Here is a 24,769-nt window from a genome sequence, read left to right as displayed (position 1 = left end):
TTCAGCTCATCACACGGAGGGCTCTAAAGCAAGGATGACTCCTTAAAAGTAATCTCCAGGTGGAGAAAAGGAGCCCACATTTATACCCCTAAATCTGCATCATGCCCTTGATCAGCCATTGGAAGCATACTGCTACCAGGAAGACCATTAACCTTAGGTGAGGCAACTCTCCTTTAGCTAAGAGCAATGGCTAGTTAGGATCTCAGTAGAGAGCTGTCAGCCAGCAACACTTCCAGGCTCAGAGAATGCTCAGTTTTGCAGAGGGCATCTCAGCACTGCATCCACGACATGAGGCTGTAGATTAGAAAAGGAGGACCAACTGTGTAACTTTAGGGGAAGGGGAGTCTACCTTTCCATATCATGGATGTCGTCTTGGTAACACCATCTCTTTCACTCCCTACCCACACTGGAGTACTTTCAGTGTGTGATATCATTTGCTTAGCCACCTGTTCCACATGACAATGGAAGTGCTTATCCATTATTTCCTTTGTTCTGCACATTAAACTGATATAGAAAGGGAAATTATTAGGATCCTTCTGCCTCTTTGGAGATAATTCACAGAAGTTCATTTTCTGGAAGCTGTGTCCTTCACTAACAGCAAGGATTAAATGGGGCAAAAGAGAGGATGATAACCATTCTGATTATTCATCTCAGGAAAGCTTCCTATTTACCCGCAAAGGAAGAAACAAGCTGAGTGTTGACAAATTTCTTTATATTCTCACTTTGCTGGTGCGTGAGTATTACAATACCGTGAAAAATATAAAATTAGAAAGTCCCTTAAAAATGTCAGAAGTTGCCATGTGATTTCAAAGTTCCAGACTTTTATCAGTTCCAGGAATTTAGCAATAATCCTTTCCTGGTGGTACTATCAGAAACCTGATGATGGGGGTAGCTTCTGGGAAAATCTATTTGTCTTCATCACTGATAGTCCCCATTGTCTCTCTAGGTGGTTCTAATAGTCTGCAAAGGATACAGTAAGCATGTTTTCTAATCAAGAGGTCTACATTTATATCCTTTAGCCCTAGGGGATGATCAAAATGCACATTTTTCTTTCTTTTAAAAGGCAATCTGGATTTTAGAAAGGTTAATGTGCTTGTCGAGCCCTTGACAATTCTGTTTTTCAAGTTGTACGTGCTCACCATAAAACATATAAAACTCGGTTTAATCACAAAATGGAATGGCAGTACCAAAAGGGCTTTGTGACTTTTCTAGGATGAAAGTACACCTGTAAGCAACCATAGGCTTGCTCTGACCATGCTCATTAAAATAGTGAAGTCTTTGGGATGTGCCTATGGTTGCGGAGAAGGACATCGAGGGCTCTCTGGAGATCGTCTGAGACACCAGGTATTCCGAGAGAATGTAAGAGAATTACAGTAGATTCCATTTCCTCTCCTTCCCTGCCTCCAATTTAAAAATGAGTCCTTTGACAATGAGGGTCAGTGTTCCCTGAAAAATATTGCATTGCATAGGCATGATTAATGATGATTCAGAGTGGGAAGATTCCCACAACCTATCTCAAGACCTCAAAAACCCAGGCCTAGGAAAGCTTAACTGGGAAAACACGTCTGCCTTCTGCCTAAGCAGGCCAACTCCCAGTTGGTGAAAGGGTGTATAATTGGAATGTGTGAATTAAAGTTTGCAAGACATTGGCAAAGATTAATGTATTTAAGGAGCCTCTGAGGGGCTGTGACGAATGACTTTTTGATCATTTGCCTGGGTACAATAGAAACATATTTTATGTTAAAGAATGGGGTCAAAGTTTAGGACTCAGTTTGTGATTCTTACATAGGTATGGAAAATGGCCCTTATTGGGACAAAACAGGACTGTAAAAGTAGCCCGTCATGTTCTGGCTGCTTTGTTTGAGAATGAACCTTGACTCCTTCGTATTTGAGATCATGTCCCTTTGAACTGTGTGAAACTTGAAACTCTGCGCTTGGGCTCGCAAAGCACAATTCTGTCATGGAATATGATCTTACTCCTGCTCATTTTCGCTTGCCTCAGCCGATTGCTACTTTTCCCCCTTCACTCTTGAGCAATAACCCACCTCCATAGCAAGTCCACGCTGGGACAGTTGCCTCATACATACGTTTGAATTGAAATTGTAAGAAAATATCCTCCTGAAAATAAGGGTTTTATGCAAATTTGAGTCCAGGAAACCCTTTGGCATATGACGGCAGAGTTTTAGGATCATGTCAACATCTAATGCCAACCCATTTTTTTCTTGGTATTAGTTTTTGTCATGAAATGTTCACACAGTACTAGCATGCTGGGTTTCTTTTTCTCATTCTGTCATCTACCCATCATCTACCCATCTATCCATTCTTGTCTCTGTCCTTTATATGCTTTATGTTGTATTATATTCATTGATTGTATATGGGGGGTTATAGTCACAGTAATTAACTTCTAAATTCTGAACCATGACAACTTTGACCAAGATCTAGATTTTGAGGCTCAAAATGTAAAAATCAAAATAACAATAATAATAAGGCAATAGAAAGCTGAAATCAGCCCCATCTTTGAGCATGTGTATGTGATTTTTATTGTTTGATTTTTAATTCTATCACAGTATGAATAAATGCCTTCATGGTTATTATCACTCCTCATACAGAAGACCAATTCCATGAAATGGCACATTAAATATAATAAGTGTCATGCTTTGCTTGGAGGTCTGAAGTGGCTCTGACACCAGAATCTGTCTTTCTAGACTTGGAGAAAATAGGACAGGTGATTAGAAGCCACTTGAGAGATCACTTGCTGCTTAGTCGTCCACTATGCTTTCCTGATGAGACTACTGGACATTTCCCATCAGGCTGTCCAGACAGTTTTTCACCTGCCTTCTCAGCTTTCCTGACTTAGAGGGCAACTCTTCCATTCTCTTGTAGCCCAGCTTAATATTCATTATAGAGACTATATTTGCCTCTCCAAACACATTGTCCAAGAGATACAAACTTGAGACATGATCCCTGGAAAAGTCTATTTCAAGGAGCTGGTTCTTTACAAATTTCTAAAACATTGCATTTTCAGAAGACTTAACTTTTAAGATGTTAGGAGTATTTCTTCTACCAGATCAGGGCCTCTATATTTCTTTAAAGGAGAAAGAAAAAGAGAAAAAAACACGGAGGGAAGGAGGGAGGAAGGAAGAAAGGAAGAGAGGAAGAAATAGAAGATTAATGATATATGTCAAACTGCTTAATAATTCCAGCATGTGTTTTTTTAGCTTAACCATTTGCAGGTAGTCCCAAACTATTGAAAGGAAATTCACTCTGACAGTTCTATATCTCTTGGAGAAGTTTAGATTATTCATTGAGAATCAAAATGCTTAAGGTTTGATAGTCTGATTTGATTCTTGCTTAAACTTCCCATGGAACTCATTCAGACATTCTGATAGCCTCTAACGAGTGGATTTGAAATTATGCTGCCTTTGGTATATTTTGTAGAGATCAGATAATTTGTGCTTCAGTACTTTCCAACTCAGAAGTTCAAATTGTTTTGTAAGTGTAACAATGAAGATCTTTGCTAATTCTTTATAGGATAATAATTAAATACTACTTCATGCAGGAAATATTTTAAGTAAATACTTTGAAAACATAATTTTATAGCAAGCAACATTTATTTTGTAATGGAAAAAAGGAGCTTGACTAAGATCTAGCAACCAATAACCTCTCTGGAATAAAAACACTTATTTTCTCATTATTCTAGGACCTAGTAAAGGGAGAATGAAAACAATTATCAATTCACCTGACTTTGGGATACAGATGGGGGGATTACAGCAAGGTTATACCAAGAAATTTATTGCGAATTCCAAGTTTTGGCCTTTGAAAATCTTTCTATTTCTCTTCAGATTTTTCCAGAATCTTTCTCTGGTCCTTGATTTGTTAAAGTAATGATATAACTTAACTTTTCTTCTGGGAAACCATTAAGGGCCTACCTTGTATGTTTGAATTCTTAGGGATTGCTTTCTCCAATCTGACTTTCAAGATTGTGCCTGGTTGTCCAAAGTTTTCCATCCTCGGTTAAGGTGGTCCTCACCCAACCACCCCCCTTTCCTTAGCCTGTTCCTTCAACCTAGAGTCTTCTGTTACTTCCCCATTTCGTTCCTTTGTCATGGACTTCCTTATATCTCTTACACAGAATGTTTCTTCAGGAGAGCAACCAATCTCTATTCATTCATCCATCATCATAAGTTCTTTTGGAAAGTGGGTGGTACCTAAATAATGTTTGCCCCAATCATTATCTGGATTCTTCATAGGACTACTGTATCATAAGAGAAATAACCTCAGTAAAGGGCAAGACTCTGAGTCCAAATTTTGACTCTGCTGTGAACTGTGTCAACGTGGACAAAATCCTTCCCTTCTGTGGGCCCCAGCTTCCTCCACTATAGTACTGGATGCTCATCAAATCACGAGGTGTGAAAGTCAAAGGTTATGTACTTACAAGCAAGAAACATGTTTTAACAGCAAAGCACTGAACACATGTGATTTTTCTCTTCATAGTAGGAGAAGGCTGGGAGGCTGACACCAGAGAGTATCCGCATATTCTGCCTGTGGCCTTCTGCAGCCAATGACCGTGCCTTCATTTGTTCTGATTATTATGGGATTCTTGTGGAATTATTCCCTTTCCCTTTGCCAGATGGCAGAATTATTTGCTGGCAGTATAAGTGTGAGTATTAGGGTCTAGCCAATGGTTACTTGGTTTTCACATCTATAAGGCTAATTGCTATTTAAATATCAAACTCTCACATTCAAATACAGACACATAAAGAAATAAATGAGACCTGCCTGTATTTTATGCCTCCCCTCTGCTTCAAGGATCTTCCCCTCCTAGCCAGATAAGAGGACACTGGATACCCACTTCCTACATCCCTCTCACTGCCCCCCCCCAATTAAATCTACTTAAGTTCAAAGTAGCTGAACATAGGAGTGGCACACTTCTTCCCATTACACAAAGCCTTTGAGGTTTTTCAAACCTGACTGACCAATTCTGTAACCTGCCTAATTTTTGACACATTGAGCTTTTCTTCATTGAGACCTTAAAATCTTGATCTTGGTGAAAAGACTGAGGGGTTTTGTTTTTTGGTTTTTGTTTTTTGTTTTTGGCACCAGCATTAGACATTAGCCTTGGGTTTTACTTGGGGCAGCCTTTCTCAGAGTAAAGTCCTTCGTACTGCTCAGCTTATCTCTGCCCCTCTCTTGCTCAGACAAGAGGGACTAGCAGGGTTGGCCTGCAGCAGCCAGCAGGAATGGATGGAAGCCTTTGCCTTCTGCAGGCTTCTGTCTCAGACTAATGGTATCCCTAGCTTAAGCTGGTACCTGTGACTTTTTCCACTTTTCTTCCTTCATTGCAGGCCCAGAACTGCCTCACTAAGCTATACAAGCTCGATAAGATGCAATTCCGACAAACCATGAGGGACTATGTGAACAAGGACTCTCTCAATAATGTAGTGGACTTCTTGCATGCTTTGCTAGGATTCTGTATGGAGCCTGTCACTGACAGTAAGTAAAGCTGTGCCATGTTCCAGGAGAGATCGCTATGAGGTGACGCAGGTAGAGTTCCAGAAGTACCCTGAATATGTGGGGATAGAATTTAGAGGGAAAGATTGTGTGTGTGTGTGTGTGTGTGTGTGTGTGTGTGTGTAATAAAGTATCAATAAGAGAAGCTCGCACATTGTCTTTGATGACACGTTTTTGGAAGCTTTGTGATGACAACTTTCCTCAGCAAAAGGGATTTGGTAAAGTTGTGGCATCCTCACAGCTGGCCCTTCAAGCCATCGCTCATGGCACTCCTCTCTCTTTCACACAACTTTCTGTTATATGACAATTGAGGCAGAAATCACGGAACAAGGGAGTATATTCATTAGTTCAACAAATATGAGTACTTACTATATGCCAGGCACAGTCCTTGGAGATTTCTTTCACAAAATAAAATAGGAAAGAAAAGATATATATAAATGTAATAGTAGTATAATTTTGATATGCTCATCTATACCTACATATATACTGAATTTTTTAAAAAACAGGCAAATGGATATATAGATAGCCCCATACACCATTTTATACTTCATGGCTTTAAGAAAACCCCACCAAAGAGACCTGTGGTGTAAGGGGCCAGTGAGCTCCAACTGCATTCGTAATAAACCAAACACCTTCAATACCACTCAAATGCAAATAGAGTAATGAAATGAAATGCTGTATGAAGCCTGAATTGAGTAACATATACATTTTGATTAGAGCCTGGGAAGAAATAATGTCTTAGTATAGCCTTTTGTGGTTTATATGATACATGTATGAGAGTTGATTAATCTATAATGAAGATCTATTTGATGAATTTGGAACCAATTTCCCTATTTGTATCCCAGGCTTTATTGTTTGGTGACCTCATTAAAAAAATATTGTTCCTTTATAGAGCCCCTAAAATAATGTATATCCTCAAAGAAGTTTTAAGCTGAGCACATTATAAATTTTTAAAAATCATAAAGTGGGAATTAGAGTTGAGATACTATAAGAGAAATTCCTATTTTCTCTTTTTTTAAGCTAGCTGAGATAGAAACTGCAAGCATAGACCAAAAGATTTCTTTCTATGATGTAAAATCTAGGGATAATCCCCTGCCAGCTGACACAGACAGTGAAAGGTTAGTGATAAAGTGTATTACTTCAAGGTGACAAATCCCCCCTGAGACTCTTGAGAAGAAGCTCATGGTGAATCAGCCAACCAAACACACAGGTCCTTATCTGATTTGTTCTGGAGATGCATACACCCTGACCCTACAGTCCATTGGTGGCTCACAGTCATTAGAAATCTTCTGGCAAGGTTCTAGAATATCTCATGTGTCCCCTACAAAATGCCTGTGGATATATGGAAAACTGGCAAAAAAAATGCTACCAGAGAGTGATGGCCTCATTTCATTGGCATTTCACATTTCAATGAGTCATAAGGAAGTGGCTCTAAAAGAGGTTGTAGGTTTTCATTCTCCATATACCTACACAGTCTGGGAACAAGAAGCTGATGGAAGTTCTATGCAGTTCTTGGCAGAACTTAGTCTCCTTTTTATTGCCAGTACCCATGTGAATCCCCCCCCCCACCAAGGTCCCCTCACTGCCTCTGCCTCCTCCTGCCCTGTTCACCTGGTTGACCCCACCCCTACTTCTGAATGACTGAAGGATTTCCACTGAGAAGACAGCATTCCTCACCCCCAGAAAGGCTGAATCAAATAAATTCTCTCTCCAATGACGGATTAATAACTTTGCTTAGATTACCAATAGAAACATTCTACAACATGATGGACTATAACCTAGTAAAGACTCTGAGGAAGACTATGAGTTGTTTATCTCCAAGTCTGCATAAAGATGATTAAACCTAGGGATATCTTTAATCTTTTATTTCTGTATTTCATGTAGCCCTTCATTAATTCCTGGGTGCTATGTACTTCATTACTTCCTTAACCTGTGTAGCTTAATGGAAACATTGCCTTGAATTGGTGCCTTTGCATTCCAGACAAGGCTGGGTTTGGAAATAACTTCACCACGGTGGACAACAAATCCACAGCTCAAAACGTGGAAGGCATCATCGTCAGCGCCATGTTTAAGTCCCTTATCACACGCTGCGCTTCAACCACGCATGAATTGCACAGCCCTGAGAATCTGGTGAGAAGTTCACCTCTTCTTCCCACAGGAGTTCTTGGTCTCCACTCTAAGAAAATTCTGTCGTGGCCCTGAGAAAGACAAGTTGAAGTCTTAAAGTCTGTACCTTAAAGTTAAAATCTCTGTTTTCCCAAAGTGACCAGTAGCTCATGGTAGAGCCTCAGTAACACATTTCTCCTTGTTACTCATTAAATCACTTGAAAGTTGACATATCTTCCTCTTCCACTTCATAAGTTCTGTGGTGGTTGCTGAGCTAGTTGAAAGGTACTTCAAGTTCTTAAAGAGAAAGGCTGTGCTCAACACAGCCTATTAGCTCATGAAATATTAAAGAATATTAAACCAACCATTTTTGAAACATACTTTAAAAAATTAATGTGAGTCTGCTGCTGAAATTAGTTTTGTTTTCTCTTATAGAACATTGTAATTTTTTAGTTACTTCCTCATAAATGACTGTGTTAATTAAACCACTAAAGCCACAAGAACTGTGAGAGAAGGACGGGGCTATAACATGTTAGTGCTTAATTGCTGCCAAGGAAATTGTGGTTTGGGATACAAAAAGTAGATATGAAAAAGACTAATGAATCCACACAAATAGATGAATTCAGTTCTCTCTGGGGAGTAAAGGACTTATATTTCACTATCTTACCAAATGTTACGTGTTGGGACTTTTTACGTAGAAATCTGCGTATTTATACATATTGACACTATCTGCTAAGCTACCTAAATCAGGGAATTATTTTAAGCTTTTTAGCTATTGAGACTATTCACATAACTTGAGATAAACTTAAACCCTAAACCAAAGGGAATTGAATTTTGCTAGCTGTCAAAGCCCCCTCGGTAAAGTTCTTAGAGTCTGAGAAAAACGTGGACACCATCCATGCAGTTAATTTTTCATGGCAAGAAGTACTTTGAAAAGTTTATTATAATACATGTGAGCACTTTTTATACATTATAGTCTGCAAAATCGTATGTAGAAGAAATAATTGTATTTCTTGATTTTCTTTAAATCATCTTGGTTTTGACTTGGAACTCCCATTCCACCAGAACGGCTGAAAGTCGAATCCCAACATTTTGGGGTTTCTTTACTTCACAGAGGGGTGCAAGGATCCCAAGTCTTTGGTAGGACCTAGGACCCAAGAACTCCATGGATCTCAACCATCAGTCCATACCTATTATTTCACTACTGCTCTCTGCTTAGGGTTGGGCACTCTGATGAATTTGGAACCCTTGTTTTTTGGTGTCTTGTCCCTTCTACGGGGAAGCTGTCAAAGAATACAATGACAGCACAAGATCTTTCTGCCCAGAGGACCGAAAAAACTCTCTTTCCATGTTTTCCTCAGTTACTGTTCCTTCTGATTTTTTAAGGCTCATTGGCATGATTGTTCCAGTGGTCTTAGGTTTTGAAAACCAAAGCTATCAAGGTAAGTGTTTCTTAGGCTTCTGTGTCTTGCTTTGCCATGAATCTTCCCGAAGGCAAAGAATGCAGTAACCACCTTCTTGAAGAGAGAGGAGGAAATGCTGAGTGAAAAGGTTAATATCTCAAGAAAAAAGGTCCTATACATATTTTTAACTGTGGACTCATGAACGTATTGGTTTTAATGGCCCTGCATCATCTTTACTTCATAGTCAAGTTCATGTTCAAATGGGCTTCAACATACACATTTGTTAAATATGTCCAGCAAAATACACTATCCTTGAATAATCAGGCTCTGTTAGAAGTGTCTAGAGGACTTAGCATATTTTATCACAGTGATACAGAAAATTTGGAGAAGCTAAAGAGGGACTGAAATCTCTAGTTTAAACAAACTTCTGATTGCCTTTTTTTTGCAGGCATCTCTTCAGAAGTCATAATAGAGAAAATTAAAGCTTGGGAATCCAGTGGTTTAAAGTGTAAATTGATGTCTTTCTAATGATACAGCCAACTTTCTGAATATGGAACATGGTAACCATCCTTTTTCATACTAAAGATGACAGGCAAGGTTCTTACTAGTGTTGCTATAGGAACAATGGAGAGAGACCGGGTACCATCTGGTTCACTGTAGTAAAATGTCTTCCTTTTATGATTCTCATGCTGATCTAAGCCTAGGGAATTGCTTTCTCCCTCTCTTCCTGTGAAAACTGTTTAATCACACAACTTTCCCCATACTTTCCTTCTTGCATCCAAACAGGGGCTGTATTGTGACATTCGTCAGCTAGTCCAGTTTATCAAAGAGGCTCATGGAAATGTCTTCAGAAGAGTGGCCCTCAGTGCTTTGCTTGACAGTGCTGAGAAGTTGGCACCAGGGAAGAAGATGGAGGAGAATGAATCAGAATCTAAGACTGCAGGCAGTAAAAGGTTAGAAACTTAAGCTATAAATATTCGTGTTGGCCTTATGTCTGTAGAATGTAATTGGTTGTACTGTCCATGTGGTTCCCAGGATGGTGTGGGACTCTAGGGCAGGGCTGGTGGAACTATCTTGTATAAATAGTATCACTGGTGACAGTACAGCTGGAGCTTAGAAAAAGGATGTGTTTACTATCAAACATATCCTGCCTCTCTATAAATCAGAGCTCAGTTGATCTCAGGCTTGCATATAATTGACCTTTACTTCACAGATCTCAACAATATGGTGAAATGTTATCTGTGTGTTAGTCTTCTCCATAGATAATTTACATTTTTGTCCAAAGAGGAAAAGCAATTATTGATACCATATCCTCCTGTTTAGTAAGTAATATTTTAAACATGGAAAAATACAAATAGCTGAGCAGTGCCCTGTTGTTTTTCATTCTAGTAAATATACATTTATTGTATGCCCATTCCATAAAACATGTCACTTACTGAGATTAAAAGAAACTCCTAAATTTAAAATTCTGCTTGTAGTTAATGACTCTGCACTGATGGTGGTATTCTTAGACAATAAAGCAGTGAGATCATGAATCAAATGGTAGGATATCAATTTCATACTGTATAGACTCATGATGACATAGGGTTTGCAAGCAATATATGTTGTCGATAACAGAGTGTTTTGCTTTATGAAGTATATGAAGTATTGAGGAGTGGTGTCCTGCTCTGTTTGATTGGTGGACTGCACCATTTGCATAGGTCAGAAGCGGGAAGCATTGTGGATAAAGGCCAGGGGTCCTCTGCACCTGAGGAATGTCGTAGCTTCATGTCTGGTCGCCCCTCACAGACTCCAGAGCAGTAAGTAGCACTGATTTTCCCTCCAATGCTGTGGGCTGAGCACTTCTTACTGTAAGAAATTCCGTTTTCCTAACTGCTGTTTGTTTGCTTGTCATTTTCTTTGAACTTTGCCTTGCTTCTGCCCTTTACTTTTCATTCCCAAAGCCACTAAACTCTAAAGACCCAAATCATAAATAACCAACCTCATGCTTATGGGAAGCTTCCCTAACAGCATTTCCCATTTCCAGTCTTTACCCCATATGCTTCTCGTGCATACTCCTGCAGGTAAATCATGAAAAATAGCATGTGTAACCAGGTGGGGAGGAGGTGTCATATACTTTCTTGCTTAAAATCACTTATAACTTTTGTTATTTAAAAGTATTAATGGCTGTCAATGTGCTTGATGAAGGTTTTCTTAAAAAAGTAAGATAAACTCTTGTGCTCAGATTTAGCTAAAACATAAACTCCATTCCATTTCACCTTGGTTTTCTCCTGAGATCCATTCCAGTGTTCCAAAAGGTGTTTATCTTCACTTTTTATAATGCCAAAGTCAAAAGCATCTTAAAATTAGTGCCTCCAGAAAATGAGAGAATTACTGTAGACACTGAACATGTAGCCTAGTTCTATGCAAGGCTCATTTGTCTTCATGCTTCTTTTTGAGAACTATTTACTCACAAATGGTGTGATCAGTATTTAAAATATGAACATCATTTAAGAAACACACTTTTATTTCCCTAAACCTTGGTTACTATGAAATGATTGCAGAATGATTATCAGAAATTCTGCAGGGTATTCTATGTTTAAGGTATACCCTCTCTATAGTCAAGGAAATCACCATCATCAAATAGGACCTTGGTAATTCACATGAAGTAAGGAAAACCTTGAAAGAACAAAAGCCTGCATAGATCTTGTAGCCCTTCAAAATCTTAAAGACTGTCTCTAAGTGCCTGGAAAAAAGTAAAGAGAAGATAAATCAACTCTATAAGTCTAGGACCATGTGAGCTTTTGCTTACCATTATAACCCCAATGCTTATGACTTGGCCCCCACTGTAAACACTTAATGTCTATTTCATAAATGAATGAATGAATGAATGAATGAATGAATGGCAGACAATCAATGAAAGGAAAAAATTGTGAAATTACCATCATGGTTTTTTTGTTTGTTTGTTTCCTTTAACTTCCTTTCTTAAATGTGATGTTCCAAGAAATCTTTAAGGACATAGTAAAAAGTCAAACAGAGGCTCTAAATGAAAAGACTTATTTTAAAAGGCAAAGTTCTGTAGCTGAGTAGCCACAAGACTAATTAAAAATCTTTACATATGGAGTATGAGCAGAAAAATGACAGAGGGCTTCCTCCACCCCAAAATAGCACTAGCAACAATCAAGCTACTATGTTCAATGAGAATGATCTAATAAGTAAACTGGATTTTAAAAATAAAACCCTCTACACAGGTGATCTCATTTTCCAGATTGCAAAATATTCTCCTTCTTCAGTGTTCTGTGAACACTGCCCGATATCACAGCACTTCACATGGGTCCTTAGCATGGGTCTGTTCTTGACCCTTGAATGAAGATACATGTTTTAATATACTTCTACATAAAAATTTCCGTTTGGAGAGATGTCATGGAATGTTAAATATAGAGCTTTTCCCTGATCAGAGTGGGCCTAGGGGAGGAGCATGCCAATACCCTGTGTAGGACTGAGGAAAGGTAGGTGGATGATCCTGGTTCCTCCTTTATCCTGCCTCCTGCCCTTCCCTCCCTTTCAGACCCTTCTCTTCTCCTTCTTCCTCCTTAAATAAAAGTCACACTAACTCAATTGAAAATCAGTTTTATATGTTCATCCTCTGAAACTCATTATCGATACACGCCCACTGGACAAAGTTAATGTAAATCTTACTGAAATGTTGTACCATGTAGACCATGTGGTCATACGCTCATCATTGTGCTCCACATTCCCCAAAGGCAAGAAATGTTTCGTACACTGTGATCGTTTGATAAGAAAATAAAACAACTGAGAAGTCAAATCCTGAAACACTGATTTAAACTCACAAATGCATACCATATATGATAACCAGAGTGTTCTGGTTTGAAATAAGAATAAAATGTATTTAGTACTCTAATGAGATTCTGAGAGGTAAAATTTGAAACTCCATATAAGTGTCTCCAGAAAATGATTGTTTTACACAGTACTGTTGAATTTTGAGTAGAGTCTGGATTCAATCCCAAAGCCTATAGACAAATCATTACCTAAAATTTCATGAACAAATTTCATCACATATTACTAAGTATCTTCTGTGACCTTTTCCCCCCAAATTTCTGAAGTAATATATGTTGCTGAAGTTGGCAAATGTAGCAAAACAGAAAAACAAAGAAAAATCATTTTAAATCGAAATACTATCAGTTGGAGATAACCACCATAAATTTCTGGTGTGCTGGGTACAATTTTGACCATGTGTACAAGCAAACTCACAGACACATGTTTATGTGTGTACTTTATTTAACATGAAATTATCCTATTTCACCCATTGATTAACTGCTTTCTAACTTTGCTATCTACCTTTGACATTTCCCATATCAGTCGTCTTCTAAAATAGGATTTTAATGACTATGGAATATGCCATCAGATAGAAATTCTATAATTTATTTGTTTCTCTGGAGTTTAAAATTAGATTGCTTCCAGTTTTCAGTGTTAACCCATAATACCTCAGCAGGCATTTGATCATCTTGTATTTATCTACATGTTAGTATGTTTTCCCATCATTTTCTTGACTTCCTAGGAATTGGATTTCCCTATCATAGCTGTAGATAATGGTTTTGGATACCATATTACTAAATTACCTTTCAGAGAGGTTGAATCTATCTCATCACTAGTAGGATGACAGTCACCAATTGCTTTCTCTTCCCCCTCCCTTAATCTTTACCAATTTAATGAGTGAAAATAGGGATCCCATTTCAGTGGACCTTCCCTGTCCCCCAATTTCTAGTGAGATTAACCTCAGCATATTATTGGCCACTTGTCTTTTCCCTCTTGTGAAATGTCTTGGTCAAAAATCCCTTTGGATGTGTCCTCATTTGGCATATTGAGTTGGATTAATTTTTTTACTTTTAAACCTTACTTAAGCGTCTTTGCCCTGAGAAAGCTAAATCATTAGGCACAATGAAAATAATTTAGTAAACAATTGTAGAATGATGCAGCCCCTGAGTGTGGTTACATTTCACTTAGTCATTTATTCAAATATCTTTTGTGAGCTTATTTAGTGCTGAGAATTATACTATGCTGGGGTGGGGCTGGAAAGTGACATACAGTACTGCACAAGCCTCTGGGAACTTAAAAAAAAAAGTGAAATATTTAGACATCATAAGTGCTTCTTACTATTATGACTCACACCCACAGATGAATACCTGTGCTAATATTTGGTCTTTTTATTAAAGCTGGGGAAAAAATGATTACCTCTATTTGCCAGCTGAGACATGACTGTTTCCAGGAAGACCTCAGAGTCAACCTTGGTCTCACTCCTTCCACTCCCCTCTGACTCATCCTAAATCCCAGCCCATCAAAGATCATCCTGCATGAATTGCATAAATATCACTGGCAGGAAGTTGAAAGAAATTTAAGAGAATTTCCCAAGTGTTGTCAGACATTTAATTCTACCCTTTGCTTGCTTTCAGTGATGAACAAATGCAAGGGGGCAACCTAGGGCGGAAGGATTTCTGGCGCAAGATGTTCAAATCCCAGAGTGCAGCGAGTGACACCAGCAGCCAGTCTGAACAGGATACTTCGGAATGCACCACTGCCCATTCAGGGACCACCTCGGACCGTCGTACCCGCTCACGGTCCCGCAGAATTTCCCTCCGGAAGAAACTTAAACTCCCCATAGGTAAAAGTATGTCTGTATTTATTTATGGATTCTCTTATTCCCTGCCATGTCCTCAAATCAACTCATAATCAAAGCAACACATGGTAGGGTAGAGAAAAGGAAAGCCTTCAAGTCACAAGGCTTAAGCTGGCTCATTCATTCATTCATCTTTTTTCAGCAGGTATTTCTCAAACCCCAACTATGTGCACTTATTATGTCCAAACACTATGATGTTAGGCATCAGGAATTAAACGATAAGCAAAATGACACAGTGCCCAACTTTGCTGAACTTAAAATCTATTGGGGATGACAGTCAGTAAAACAGATAATCCTACAACTAAGTGTGGTTGGAAGCTATAAATTTTATGAAGGAAATATATATTGTGCTGTGAATGTATGCAGTAAGGTCTGACCTAAATGGGGAGGAGGAGGCAGAGATCAGAGAAGGCTCCCTGGAGGAAGTGATACTAAGATCTTCAGGGTACTGGTAGCAATAAAATCTGTAAAAGTATTAGGAGTGAGGGAAGGAAGTTGTGAAAGTATTAGGAGTGAGTGAAGTATCTTCAGGGTACTTAGGCGAATGAAGAAGGAAAGTGTACTAAGTGGTAGCAATAAAATCTGTAAAAGTATTAGGAATAGTGAGGGAGTAGAAGTAGTGAGGCAGTAGGAAGTGAGGGAAGTAGAAACAAGACAAGGAGAAGAGCGTCTGCAGGATTATGACAATGCAATGGGGACTAAAGCCTGTGGACCTTGCAGGTAAGGTTGGCCTTTGTCTTACAGCCCTACGTAGCCCAGCTGGGATATTGAGCAAGGGAATAATGCAAGCAGGTTAGCTTTTTCTGAAAGATCCCTTACATGGGCAACATACTGGAGGGAGCATATTGGTTGAGGGAGACCAATTAGAAAGCTGTTTAGTAGTCTAGGCATAAGTAATGGAAACTTGGACTGGGTGATTGACCATGTACAGCAGAGTGGACAGATTCGATAAATGCTTAGGAGGTAAAATCAACAGGACTTATCGGAAGATGTGAAAAGTGTCAAGGAGAACTGGATGGATTGTGGTTTTATTCACCAAAGAGGCCCAAATTCATTTTGTTCTGGTCTTACTCAGTCTCATCATTTTATAATCCAATATTCAAAGCATATACATTTTGAAAACCATTTGTTTTCACTTCAGTGTACAGCAAGCCATGTAATTTTCATTGCTTTTTGAGCACATGCTGACATTTCTGTTTAATTCATTTGGGAGGAAAATGCTATACTGATCTAAATTTTCAAAATTATTAAATAGGAAACTGGCTGAAGCGGTCCTCCCTCTCAGGCCTAGCAGATGGTGTGGAGGACCTTCTGGACATCAGCTCTGTGGACCGCCTCTCTTTCATCAGGCAAAGTTCCAAGGTAAACAGGATATCACTTATATAAGATAATGTTGGATTTGCTGGTAGAAAAATGTCAGGACCAAGAAATGTTGAACACATGGAAGGGCCAAATAACAAAGAGTTGAAGAAACTTTCTTCAAATTGAGCAAAGTTTAGAAACTTAAATGAACAATGAAAACTAAGATATCTAAGTAGTAGGCTATTATGGAAAGGAAGAAAAGAGTAACAAAAAATTTACATAAAATTATAATGCAGATCTAGATATGTACATAGGTATTAATTCCCAGCTATTTTAATGTTTTAGCTTTATTTTTATTATTATTTTTAATTCCAGTATAATTAACAATTAACAGTGTTATATTGGTTTCAGGTATACAATATAGTCATTCAACAATTTGGTACAGTACCCAGTGCTCATCATGAAAAGTGTACTCTTAAACCCCATTACCTGTTTCACCCTTCCCACTTCCCGCTGGGAACCACCTCTACTAACCGCCATTTTGTTATCTATAGTTAAGAGTCTGTTATTTGTTCTCCTTTTTTTGTTATTTGTTTTGTTTTGTTTTTAAATTCCACAAGAGTGAAATCATTTGATATTTGTCTTTCTCTGACTGTCTCATTTCATGTAGTCTTGTACCTTCTAGATCCATCCATGTTGTTACAAATGGGTTTCCACTCTCACCACTTTTATTTAACATACTACTGGAAATCCTAGCCACAACAATCAGACAAGAAAAAGAAATGAAAGGCATCCAAATTGGTATTTTCCAACTATTTTTAACTTTTAACATACATGTGAAATTCCTGACATTTCAAGCTCCTACCCAAGGATGCAGAATTTTCTAATGATTCTCTTTATGTATTAAAACACACACATACACACACACACACGCATGTACTTCATCCTCTTTCCATTACTTTTTGTGAGTACTTAAACAGTTCTCCCTATTGAAAAGGATAAAGAAATTCAGGATTTCTCCCACTAAGTGCTTCTTCATAATACTATTAAGTATTGTAACAGCATACTATTTGGAAAAGGTAATGATTCTCAGTGAAATCCAATTCCTACAAGAGCATTCCCTGCACATGATCCAGGTCTTGGTCACTATAATTTCCAGCTTATGGCAAGAGTTACATTTTTTTTTTATATCTAAATCATTTGTTTATAATCTTTCTGCTTTGAATCTCACTAAAACCAGTTTTCTTCTATCTATTTTAATGGTAATATTTTGAAATTATATAGAGAATATATCAACCTCATAAGACATTTAGAAAATATAATTCCTCCTTCACATCCTTTTGCTAAAATATTGGCCAAATATTAAGAGTATGTGAGGCTTACTCACATAGCTTCCTTGCATGCTGAAAATTTTAAGTACACTTGGCCTAAGGGCAAGATCAAGGGCACATTTAAATACTTAGGGAAAAGCCCAAAGCACATTATTTCACTTTAATTATAGGGTACTTTATGAATTAATTTATACTGTTTTTTTTTCCATAAAGATTTGAAACTTTCTATTTGCCTATCTTTCAGTTTGGTCTCATTCTCAACTGTGATGCTATTTGTAAAGGATAAATATGGCTTGCTGTTCATGAATTTGAGTTTGTATTTTATTGAAATTAAACATCTCTAAGAACATCTCATTTAGCTGCTGAATTATTTTCAGGATGCCTGATTATTTACTTTCAATCTATGACTAGACTCTCTTTCAAATTAGTTATAAGTCTTGTTTTCTTTGGTACATAGGAATAAACCATATTGACTGATGTGGAAGTCAGAAGAACTAAAGTAATCTTCATATTCTAAATAACTTATTTTTCAAAAGCAAGGTTTAGTATAAAAACAAAGAATTGCCTTTTTACCCTCAGGTCAAATTTACCAGTGCAGTGAAGCTTTCTGAAGGTGGCCCAGGGAGTGGAATGGAAAATGGAAGAGATGAAGAGGAGAATTTCTTCAAACGTCTTGGTAAATATTGTACTGTCTAAGAATTACATCCAATTTTCATCATACAGAACAAAAATTTGATCAGATAAAATGGTCCATTTTCTATTTCCATTGATTTCTTATTCATTTCTTTCTTGTGTGTGTGTTGTACTACTATATATATAGCTTCTTCATTTTTATCAATTTGGTTCAACAGACATTTATGGAAGTCCTATTGTGTTTTTCATTCCATAGTGAACATTAGGTTTACAAAGAAGAGTACAAGAGCTTCTTCTTCAGCTCTCTGTCCTTTATTAAAATCTAGGAGCTTTAAAGAACCTTAAGATTTCCCTCTATCTATCTACTTAAGAATTCTGCACATTATATTCCTGAGAGGTGGCCAGTCACCCTCTGAATACTTCCACCAAAGAGGAGTCTATTACTTCACAAAGTAACCTGTTCCAGAACTAGAGAGTTTTAATTGTTAGGTCTCCCCTTATATCTTGAAAATATATTCATCTATAAATTTAATTCACTAGTCCCAGTTATGATATCTGTGGCCACACACACACACACACACACACACACACACAGCTAGTTTAGCTTTTCATCTCACTTCTGCTGGTTGAACATTATTGACTCCTATTTTTTCTCCTTGCATGGAAGAGTTGCCAGAACTATCACCATCCTGATTCCATTTTACAGTGCATTCTAATTAGATGATATACTTTACAAAATGTGGAGATTCAGATGGAATGCATGCATCATATGTGACTTTAATCAGTGTGATAAACAGTGTAACAATTAAGCTCCAGGGATATAGCAAGTGTATGATCACAATTTAAGGTTGCATTATCAAGTTTTACATCCTATAGTTGGCTTGTATTGAATTTGGATTAACTTTTGCTACTCACCTCCACATGAATGAATATAATGCTATATTTTCATATAGCCGTTATTAATTCTTCATCTCAAAATAAATTTATTGTTTCATTAACTTGGGAGGTGGTTAATTCACATGCCCAGGAAAAAATTAAGAGTCAGAACCCAAAACAAATTGAATTTGGAATCTTTTCTTCTTTGCAATTGTGCTATAAGGATTCACTTCCCTGGTTTTCATCCAAACTGTTGATATTATTAATGACCAGGACAAATACAAAGATACAATTCCTATGACACTTCTAGCTGACTTTTATTAATTAACAATTTGTGGGTATGATTTTTCAGCCAAACATACTTAATTTACTAGCAATTAGCAAACGCTTTCTCATTTCATAAAAACCTCAGATTTGGGACACCTGGGTGGCTCAGTGGGTTAAGCCTCTGCCTTTGGCTCAGGTTATAATCTCAGGGTCCTGGAATTGAGCCCCACATTGGGCTCTCTGCTCAGCAGGGAGCCTGCTTTTCTGTTCTCTCTCTCTCTGCCTACCTCTCTGCCTACTTGTGAATAGTAAATTCACAATCTGTTAAATAAATAAAATCTCTCTCTCTGTTAAATAAATAAAATCTTTTAAAAAAATCAGATTTTACCAAAAAAACTCATGTCCTTATCACTCTAAAGGAAATATGCAGCTTAGTTCAATAGTATATTCTTTGTGAAACCACGGTGATTCCTATGATTACTCTGGTTTTTAAAAAAGTTCCCGTTGGTCTAATCTCTTACAGAATTTGGTTAGGCCATACATCAAACTTATTAGTCGGTGGTTTCAAGAATTTTCCTAACAACGAAGACCTTTGTCATTTTCAGTCTTTATGGAGTCTTTTTATTCCTCATGATATTTCAGAGAAGATATACCTAGCATTCAGAACCATCAGTATTATAAATAGATTTTTGTGGGTTTTTTTAAAATTTTGTTTTGTTTTGTTTTGTTTTTTGAGAATGAAGTGTGGAACTAAAGAGTGTTCTGCAGGTATGTGCTGTGTTAGCTGAATGTCATTTGGCTAGTACTCTGATTACTTCTGTAAGTTCTTTCTGTGCACTGGAGTGTAATTTCATGGAACTGAGAATTAACTCAGGGTAGGGGCTCTCACATTTGGTGCCTCCTTAAAGAAGCTTTTCTGTACTTGCATGTTTGTGGTTTTTTCTCATTGATGGAAAGGATGAAAGCATAAGTGACTTGTTTACTTTCCTTTTGATTTCTTTATCCTTTTCTTCAAGGAGTAGGCCAGTATTTTTAATCTAGTTCTAAACATGTTATCATTAGCATTCCCATAAACATTTTTATTCCAGATTTTTTTTTTTACCACGATTCCTGCAGATACCAGCTTTGATCCTCTTTGTATTTTATTTTAAGATCCTCTTTATATTTTATTTTCACAAATAGGAAAGATTTGATATGGAACATTCATAGAGTCCAACTCTGGGATCAGATTATGTCAGCAAAACCTGAAATAATACAGTCTCTTTCTGTGTAGCTAGAAGACAAAACTATAAAATCTAAGACTGATACCTATTTCATGTGCTTTTTGACTGGCAAGAGAAGATAGCTTGCATATCACCATCATTCTTTGCCCATGTTCTCTGGCTTATTAAAAAATTTCCTTTGGAATCTCTTGCACTAGTTAGGTATCCTCAGCTATTCTAAAAAAAATAAATAAATAAAGGAAAAAACCATTATCTTAGTATATTGTAATTTACAACTATTGCCCTTGGCCAAATGAACAAATCTATCCCTGGGCCCGCTTTTGCCTTTGTTTCGTCTTTCCCTCTCCCTTTGTCTTTCCCCCTCTCCCTGTCTGTCTGTCTCTCTCCAATCCATATGTGTAAATGATTTCTGTGTATCCATTATAGATATATTGTTCTTTCTTTCTCATTTATTTTAATTTAATCGTATATTATCTCTGTTTCTTTAAAGTTGTTAAAGAAAACAAACATCAAACATTCTTACCTTCAATTTAAATATAGTATTCAAACTTCACTGAGTTAAGATCGAATACAATAGCCAATAGAATTTCTTTAAAATCTTGAGGCACCTGAGTGGCTCAGTCATTAAACAGCTGCCTTCAGCTCCAGTAATGATCCTAGGGTCCTGGGATCAAGCCCCACATTGGGCTCTCAATTTGGTGGGAAGCCTGCTTCTCCCTTTCCCATTCCCCCTGCTTGTGTTCCCTCGCTCACTGTGTCTCTCTCTCTGTCAAATAAATAAATAAAATCTTAAAAAAAAATAATTTCTTTAAAATCTAAAGTTTTCAAAAATGAAAACTTTAGAAAAATACTTCTGCTGAACATTTAACAAAACTGAAATTACATTCGTAATCAGCTATCTTTTTCTTCCATGTTTTTCTATTTACTAAGAATATTTCATTTTAGAAATCATGTTATCCTTGAGGGAAGATATTTTATTAAACTGAATTTTTTAATTGATCATTAAAATTTACTGAATATTTTCTATGTGCTCAATTCTGCCATAAATTCCATGGGAAATGGTGCTTAAAGAAATACTATATTTTGAAATATGCATTTTAAAATTTGACAGATTCTAAAAACTGTATTCTATATAAGTTTATAAATGTGCCTCAATAAATTTAATTTTTTTTAATTTTATATTTTTTTATAAACATGTATTTTTATCCCCAGGGGTACAGGTCTGTGAATCGCCAGGTTTACACACTTCACAGTACTCACCAAAGCACATACAAATGGCTAATAGACACATGAAAAAACATTTCATATAATACTTAACACATACTAAGTGCTCAAAAGTGGAAGTGAATACATGGTTATCCATTAATGTTATATAGATACAAGGGAAATTTTTCATTATAAATAGCTTTTAGTTACAAGCATGATTCTTATGCCTGCAGTCATAGGATTCTACTGATCTTCATACCTGTAATCAATATCCATTATTCTGTGAAGCAAAAAATATAGGTTCTTCCTGACAAAGATTGTTTTGATCACTTCTCCTTTCATTATTTTACTTAGATTCCTTAGCCATTTTGTTTCTGAAGTTCTTTTGATCAAATGGCACTTCTGGTAATATTAAATAGGCTTCTTTTAAAATTCATTATCTTGTCAAATAAATAACTAAGAAAAAAGATGAAAAGCTTATTTTAATGTCTCCTTCAATAAAATGATGGCAGCTATCCTTAATAAATTGGTTGACTAAGAATAACTTTGTTGAGGCACCTGGATGGCTCTATCAGTTAAGCCTCTGCCTTCAGCTTAGGTCATGATCTCAGGGTCCTGGAATCAAGCCCCACATAAGTTCCCTGCTCAGTGGGAAGCCTGTTTCTCCCTCTGCCTCCTCCCCCTCCAGACATGCTTTCTCTGTTCTTTTGCAAATAAATAAAACCTTTTAAAAAAGAATAAGTTTAGGGGTGCCTGGGTGGTTCAGTGGGTTAAAACCTCTGCCTTCAGCTCAGATCATGATACCAGGGTCCTAGGATCAAACCCTGCATCGGGCTCTCTGCTCTGCAGGGAGACTGCTCCCCCCTCTCTCTCTGCCTGCCTCTCTGTCTACTTGTGATCTCTGTCTGTGAAATAAATAAATAAAGTCTTTAAAAAAAAAAAAGAATAAATTTAGGGGTGCCTGTGTGGCTCAGACTGTTAAGCATCTGCCTTGGGCTCAGGTCATGATCCCTGGGTGGTGGGATCAAGTCCCGCATTGGGCTCCCAGCTCAGCAGGAAGCCTGCTTCTCCCTCTCCCACTCCCCTTGCTTGCGTTGCCTCTCTCACTGTGTCTCTCTCAGTCAGTCAAATAAATAAATAAAATATTTCAAAAAAGAATAAGTTTATTGATCATACACCTTGTCATATATATTAGTTCTATCATAGATTTGAGGCTGTTATCACCTAATGTATTGTAAATCTTAATTAATATGACAAATAACGAAACAACTGGATTCATTAAAAAGAAAAATATTTGGGGTCTATCTTAAATTCAAAGTTTCAGGGACTGCTAAGGTTAATAATTTCTTTTAACAGAAGAGATTTCCTCTGATGTATATAAAGTGCTATATGTAAATGATTCATAAAGTGACATATAGGTAGGAGAAATCACAGGAAATTACTGGTTCTGGAACTTTTGATATTGCCCAGTGAATAACAGAGTAGCATTTTGAAAGGCAGCTGTCTAGAAACAAGTCTATCTAGGAAGTGTTTGTTTCTAATCTGTAGTTTTTAGCTACATGCACTTTGTGTCATTTCAGATACATTCAGATTATTTCCAGCAGCAGATTCATTATGTGCTACTTCCTTTTGCAGTTAATACAAAATGTGCCACACTAATTTGAAAAAAAATACTTAGGGTGTTGAAAATGGAATTTTAAATATGGAATATTTGCATCTGAAAAGGAAATATACCCATAAGAAATGAAATATGGAAAATTTTTTTAATATTTTAAGATTTTATTTATTTATTTGAGAGAGAATGAGTGAGTGAGAGAGAAAAGGTGCAGGGGGAGGGTCCGAGGGAGAAGGAATAACAGACTTCCCTCTGAGTGTGGAACCCAACATGGAGCTTGATCCTCGGACTCCAGGATCATAACCTGAGCTGAAGTCAGACACTTAACCAACAGAGCCACCCAGGTTCCCCAGTGATATTTTAATTATATTATGAGGCATTCTTTTTGTACTTGGGAAAATTTTCAAACAGACAAAAAGTAAAAAGAATAGTCTAATGGATCCCAAATATCCATCACCCATTTGCAATAATGATCAAAATTTCCATAATTGTTTCATCTACCTTTTATGCTTTTCAAAATTTTTTTAAAACAAATCCCAGACATATATACATGTGCCTTTGTGCTGAGGCAGCAGGTAGGAAAGTAGGGTAAGGGGTGGAAGAGATCAAGGTATTCATAATGGAAAAGATGGGAAAGTCATTTCTGGAAATCAGATTTGTGACTCCTCAGTAAGAACCAAGAGTTGGCAACCACAAATGAATGGTTTGAGCAGAAATTAAAGCAAGCTCTTAAGTCAGTGATTCTCATTCTAGGGGTATATTCTTAGGTGTCAGAGTACATTTCAGAATCATGAGAAGGGGTTTGGGTATGGCTTTAAAAACGATATTCAGGGGTGCCTGGGTAGCTCAGTGGGTTAAAGCCTCTGTCATGTTAAAGCCTCAGGTCATGATCTCAGGGTCCTGGGATTGAGCCCCGCATCAGGCTCTCTGCTCAGCAGGGAGCCTGCTTCCCTTCCTCTCTCTGCCTGCCTCTCTGCCTGCTTGTGATCTCTGTCAAATAAATAAAATCTTAAAAAAAAAAACTATATTCAGCATAATACCCTCAAATAAGAAAAAACGTTTTAAATATATATTAGAAGCTATAGAAAATTCAGGAGTTGTTTAAGTTTTTAAAAATTTACCTAGGGAACCCTCCTACATTGTTGGTGGGAATACAAGCTGGTGCGGTCACTCTGGAAAACAGTATGGAGGTTCCTCAAAAAGCTGAAAATAGAGCTACCCTACAACCCAGCAATTGCACTACTGGGTATTTACTCCAAAGATACAAATGTAGTGATCCAAAGGGGGCACGTGCACCTGAATGTTTATAGAAGCAATGTCCACAATAGCCAAACTATGGAAAGAACCTAGATGTCCATCAACAGATGAATGGATAAAGAAGATGTGATATATATAAACAATGGAATACTATACAACCATCAAAACCCCAAAATCTTGCCATTTGCAATGACATGGATGGAACAGAGGGTATTATGCTAAATGAAATAAGTCAATCAGAGAAAGACAATTATTATATGATCTCACTGATATGAGGAATTTCAGAAACAGGACAGAGGATGATAGGGAAAGAGAGGGAAAAATGAAGCAAGATAAAACCAGAGAGGGAGATAAACTATAAGAGA

The 24,769-nt window shown here is 37.3% G+C and overlaps 1 protein-coding gene across 1 annotated transcript in view; it reads left to right on the top strand.

The window, feature by feature from the left end:
• LOC123389936 (protein unc-80 homolog) overlaps positions 1-24,769 on the top strand; it is a gene marked incomplete at its 3' end in the record, with an annotated part of 71,570 nt that overhangs the window by 7,262 nt on the left and 39,539 nt on the right. The window contains 8 exon segments of the mRNA XM_045072832.1: positions 1,213-1,359; positions 5,346-5,493; positions 7,493-7,641; positions 9,807-9,973; positions 10,721-10,819; positions 14,471-14,685; positions 15,950-16,056; positions 17,907-18,003. Coding sequence (XP_044928767.1) covers positions 1,213-1,359; positions 5,346-5,493; positions 7,493-7,641; positions 9,807-9,973; positions 10,721-10,819; positions 14,471-14,685; positions 15,950-16,056; positions 17,907-18,003 — 1,129 coding nt within the window.

Source organism: Mustela putorius, unplaced genomic scaffold, assembly GCF_011764305.1.
Source record: "Mustela putorius furo isolate JIRA1106 unplaced genomic scaffold, ASM1176430v1.1 tig00004220_pilon_pilon_pilon, whole genome shotgun sequence".
In the NCBI taxonomy this organism is placed as follows: domain Eukaryota; kingdom Metazoa; phylum Chordata; class Mammalia; order Carnivora; family Mustelidae; genus Mustela; species Mustela putorius.
The sequence above is the reverse complement of the archived record's forward strand: the minus strand, read 5'-3'. Positions and strand labels throughout refer to the sequence as shown.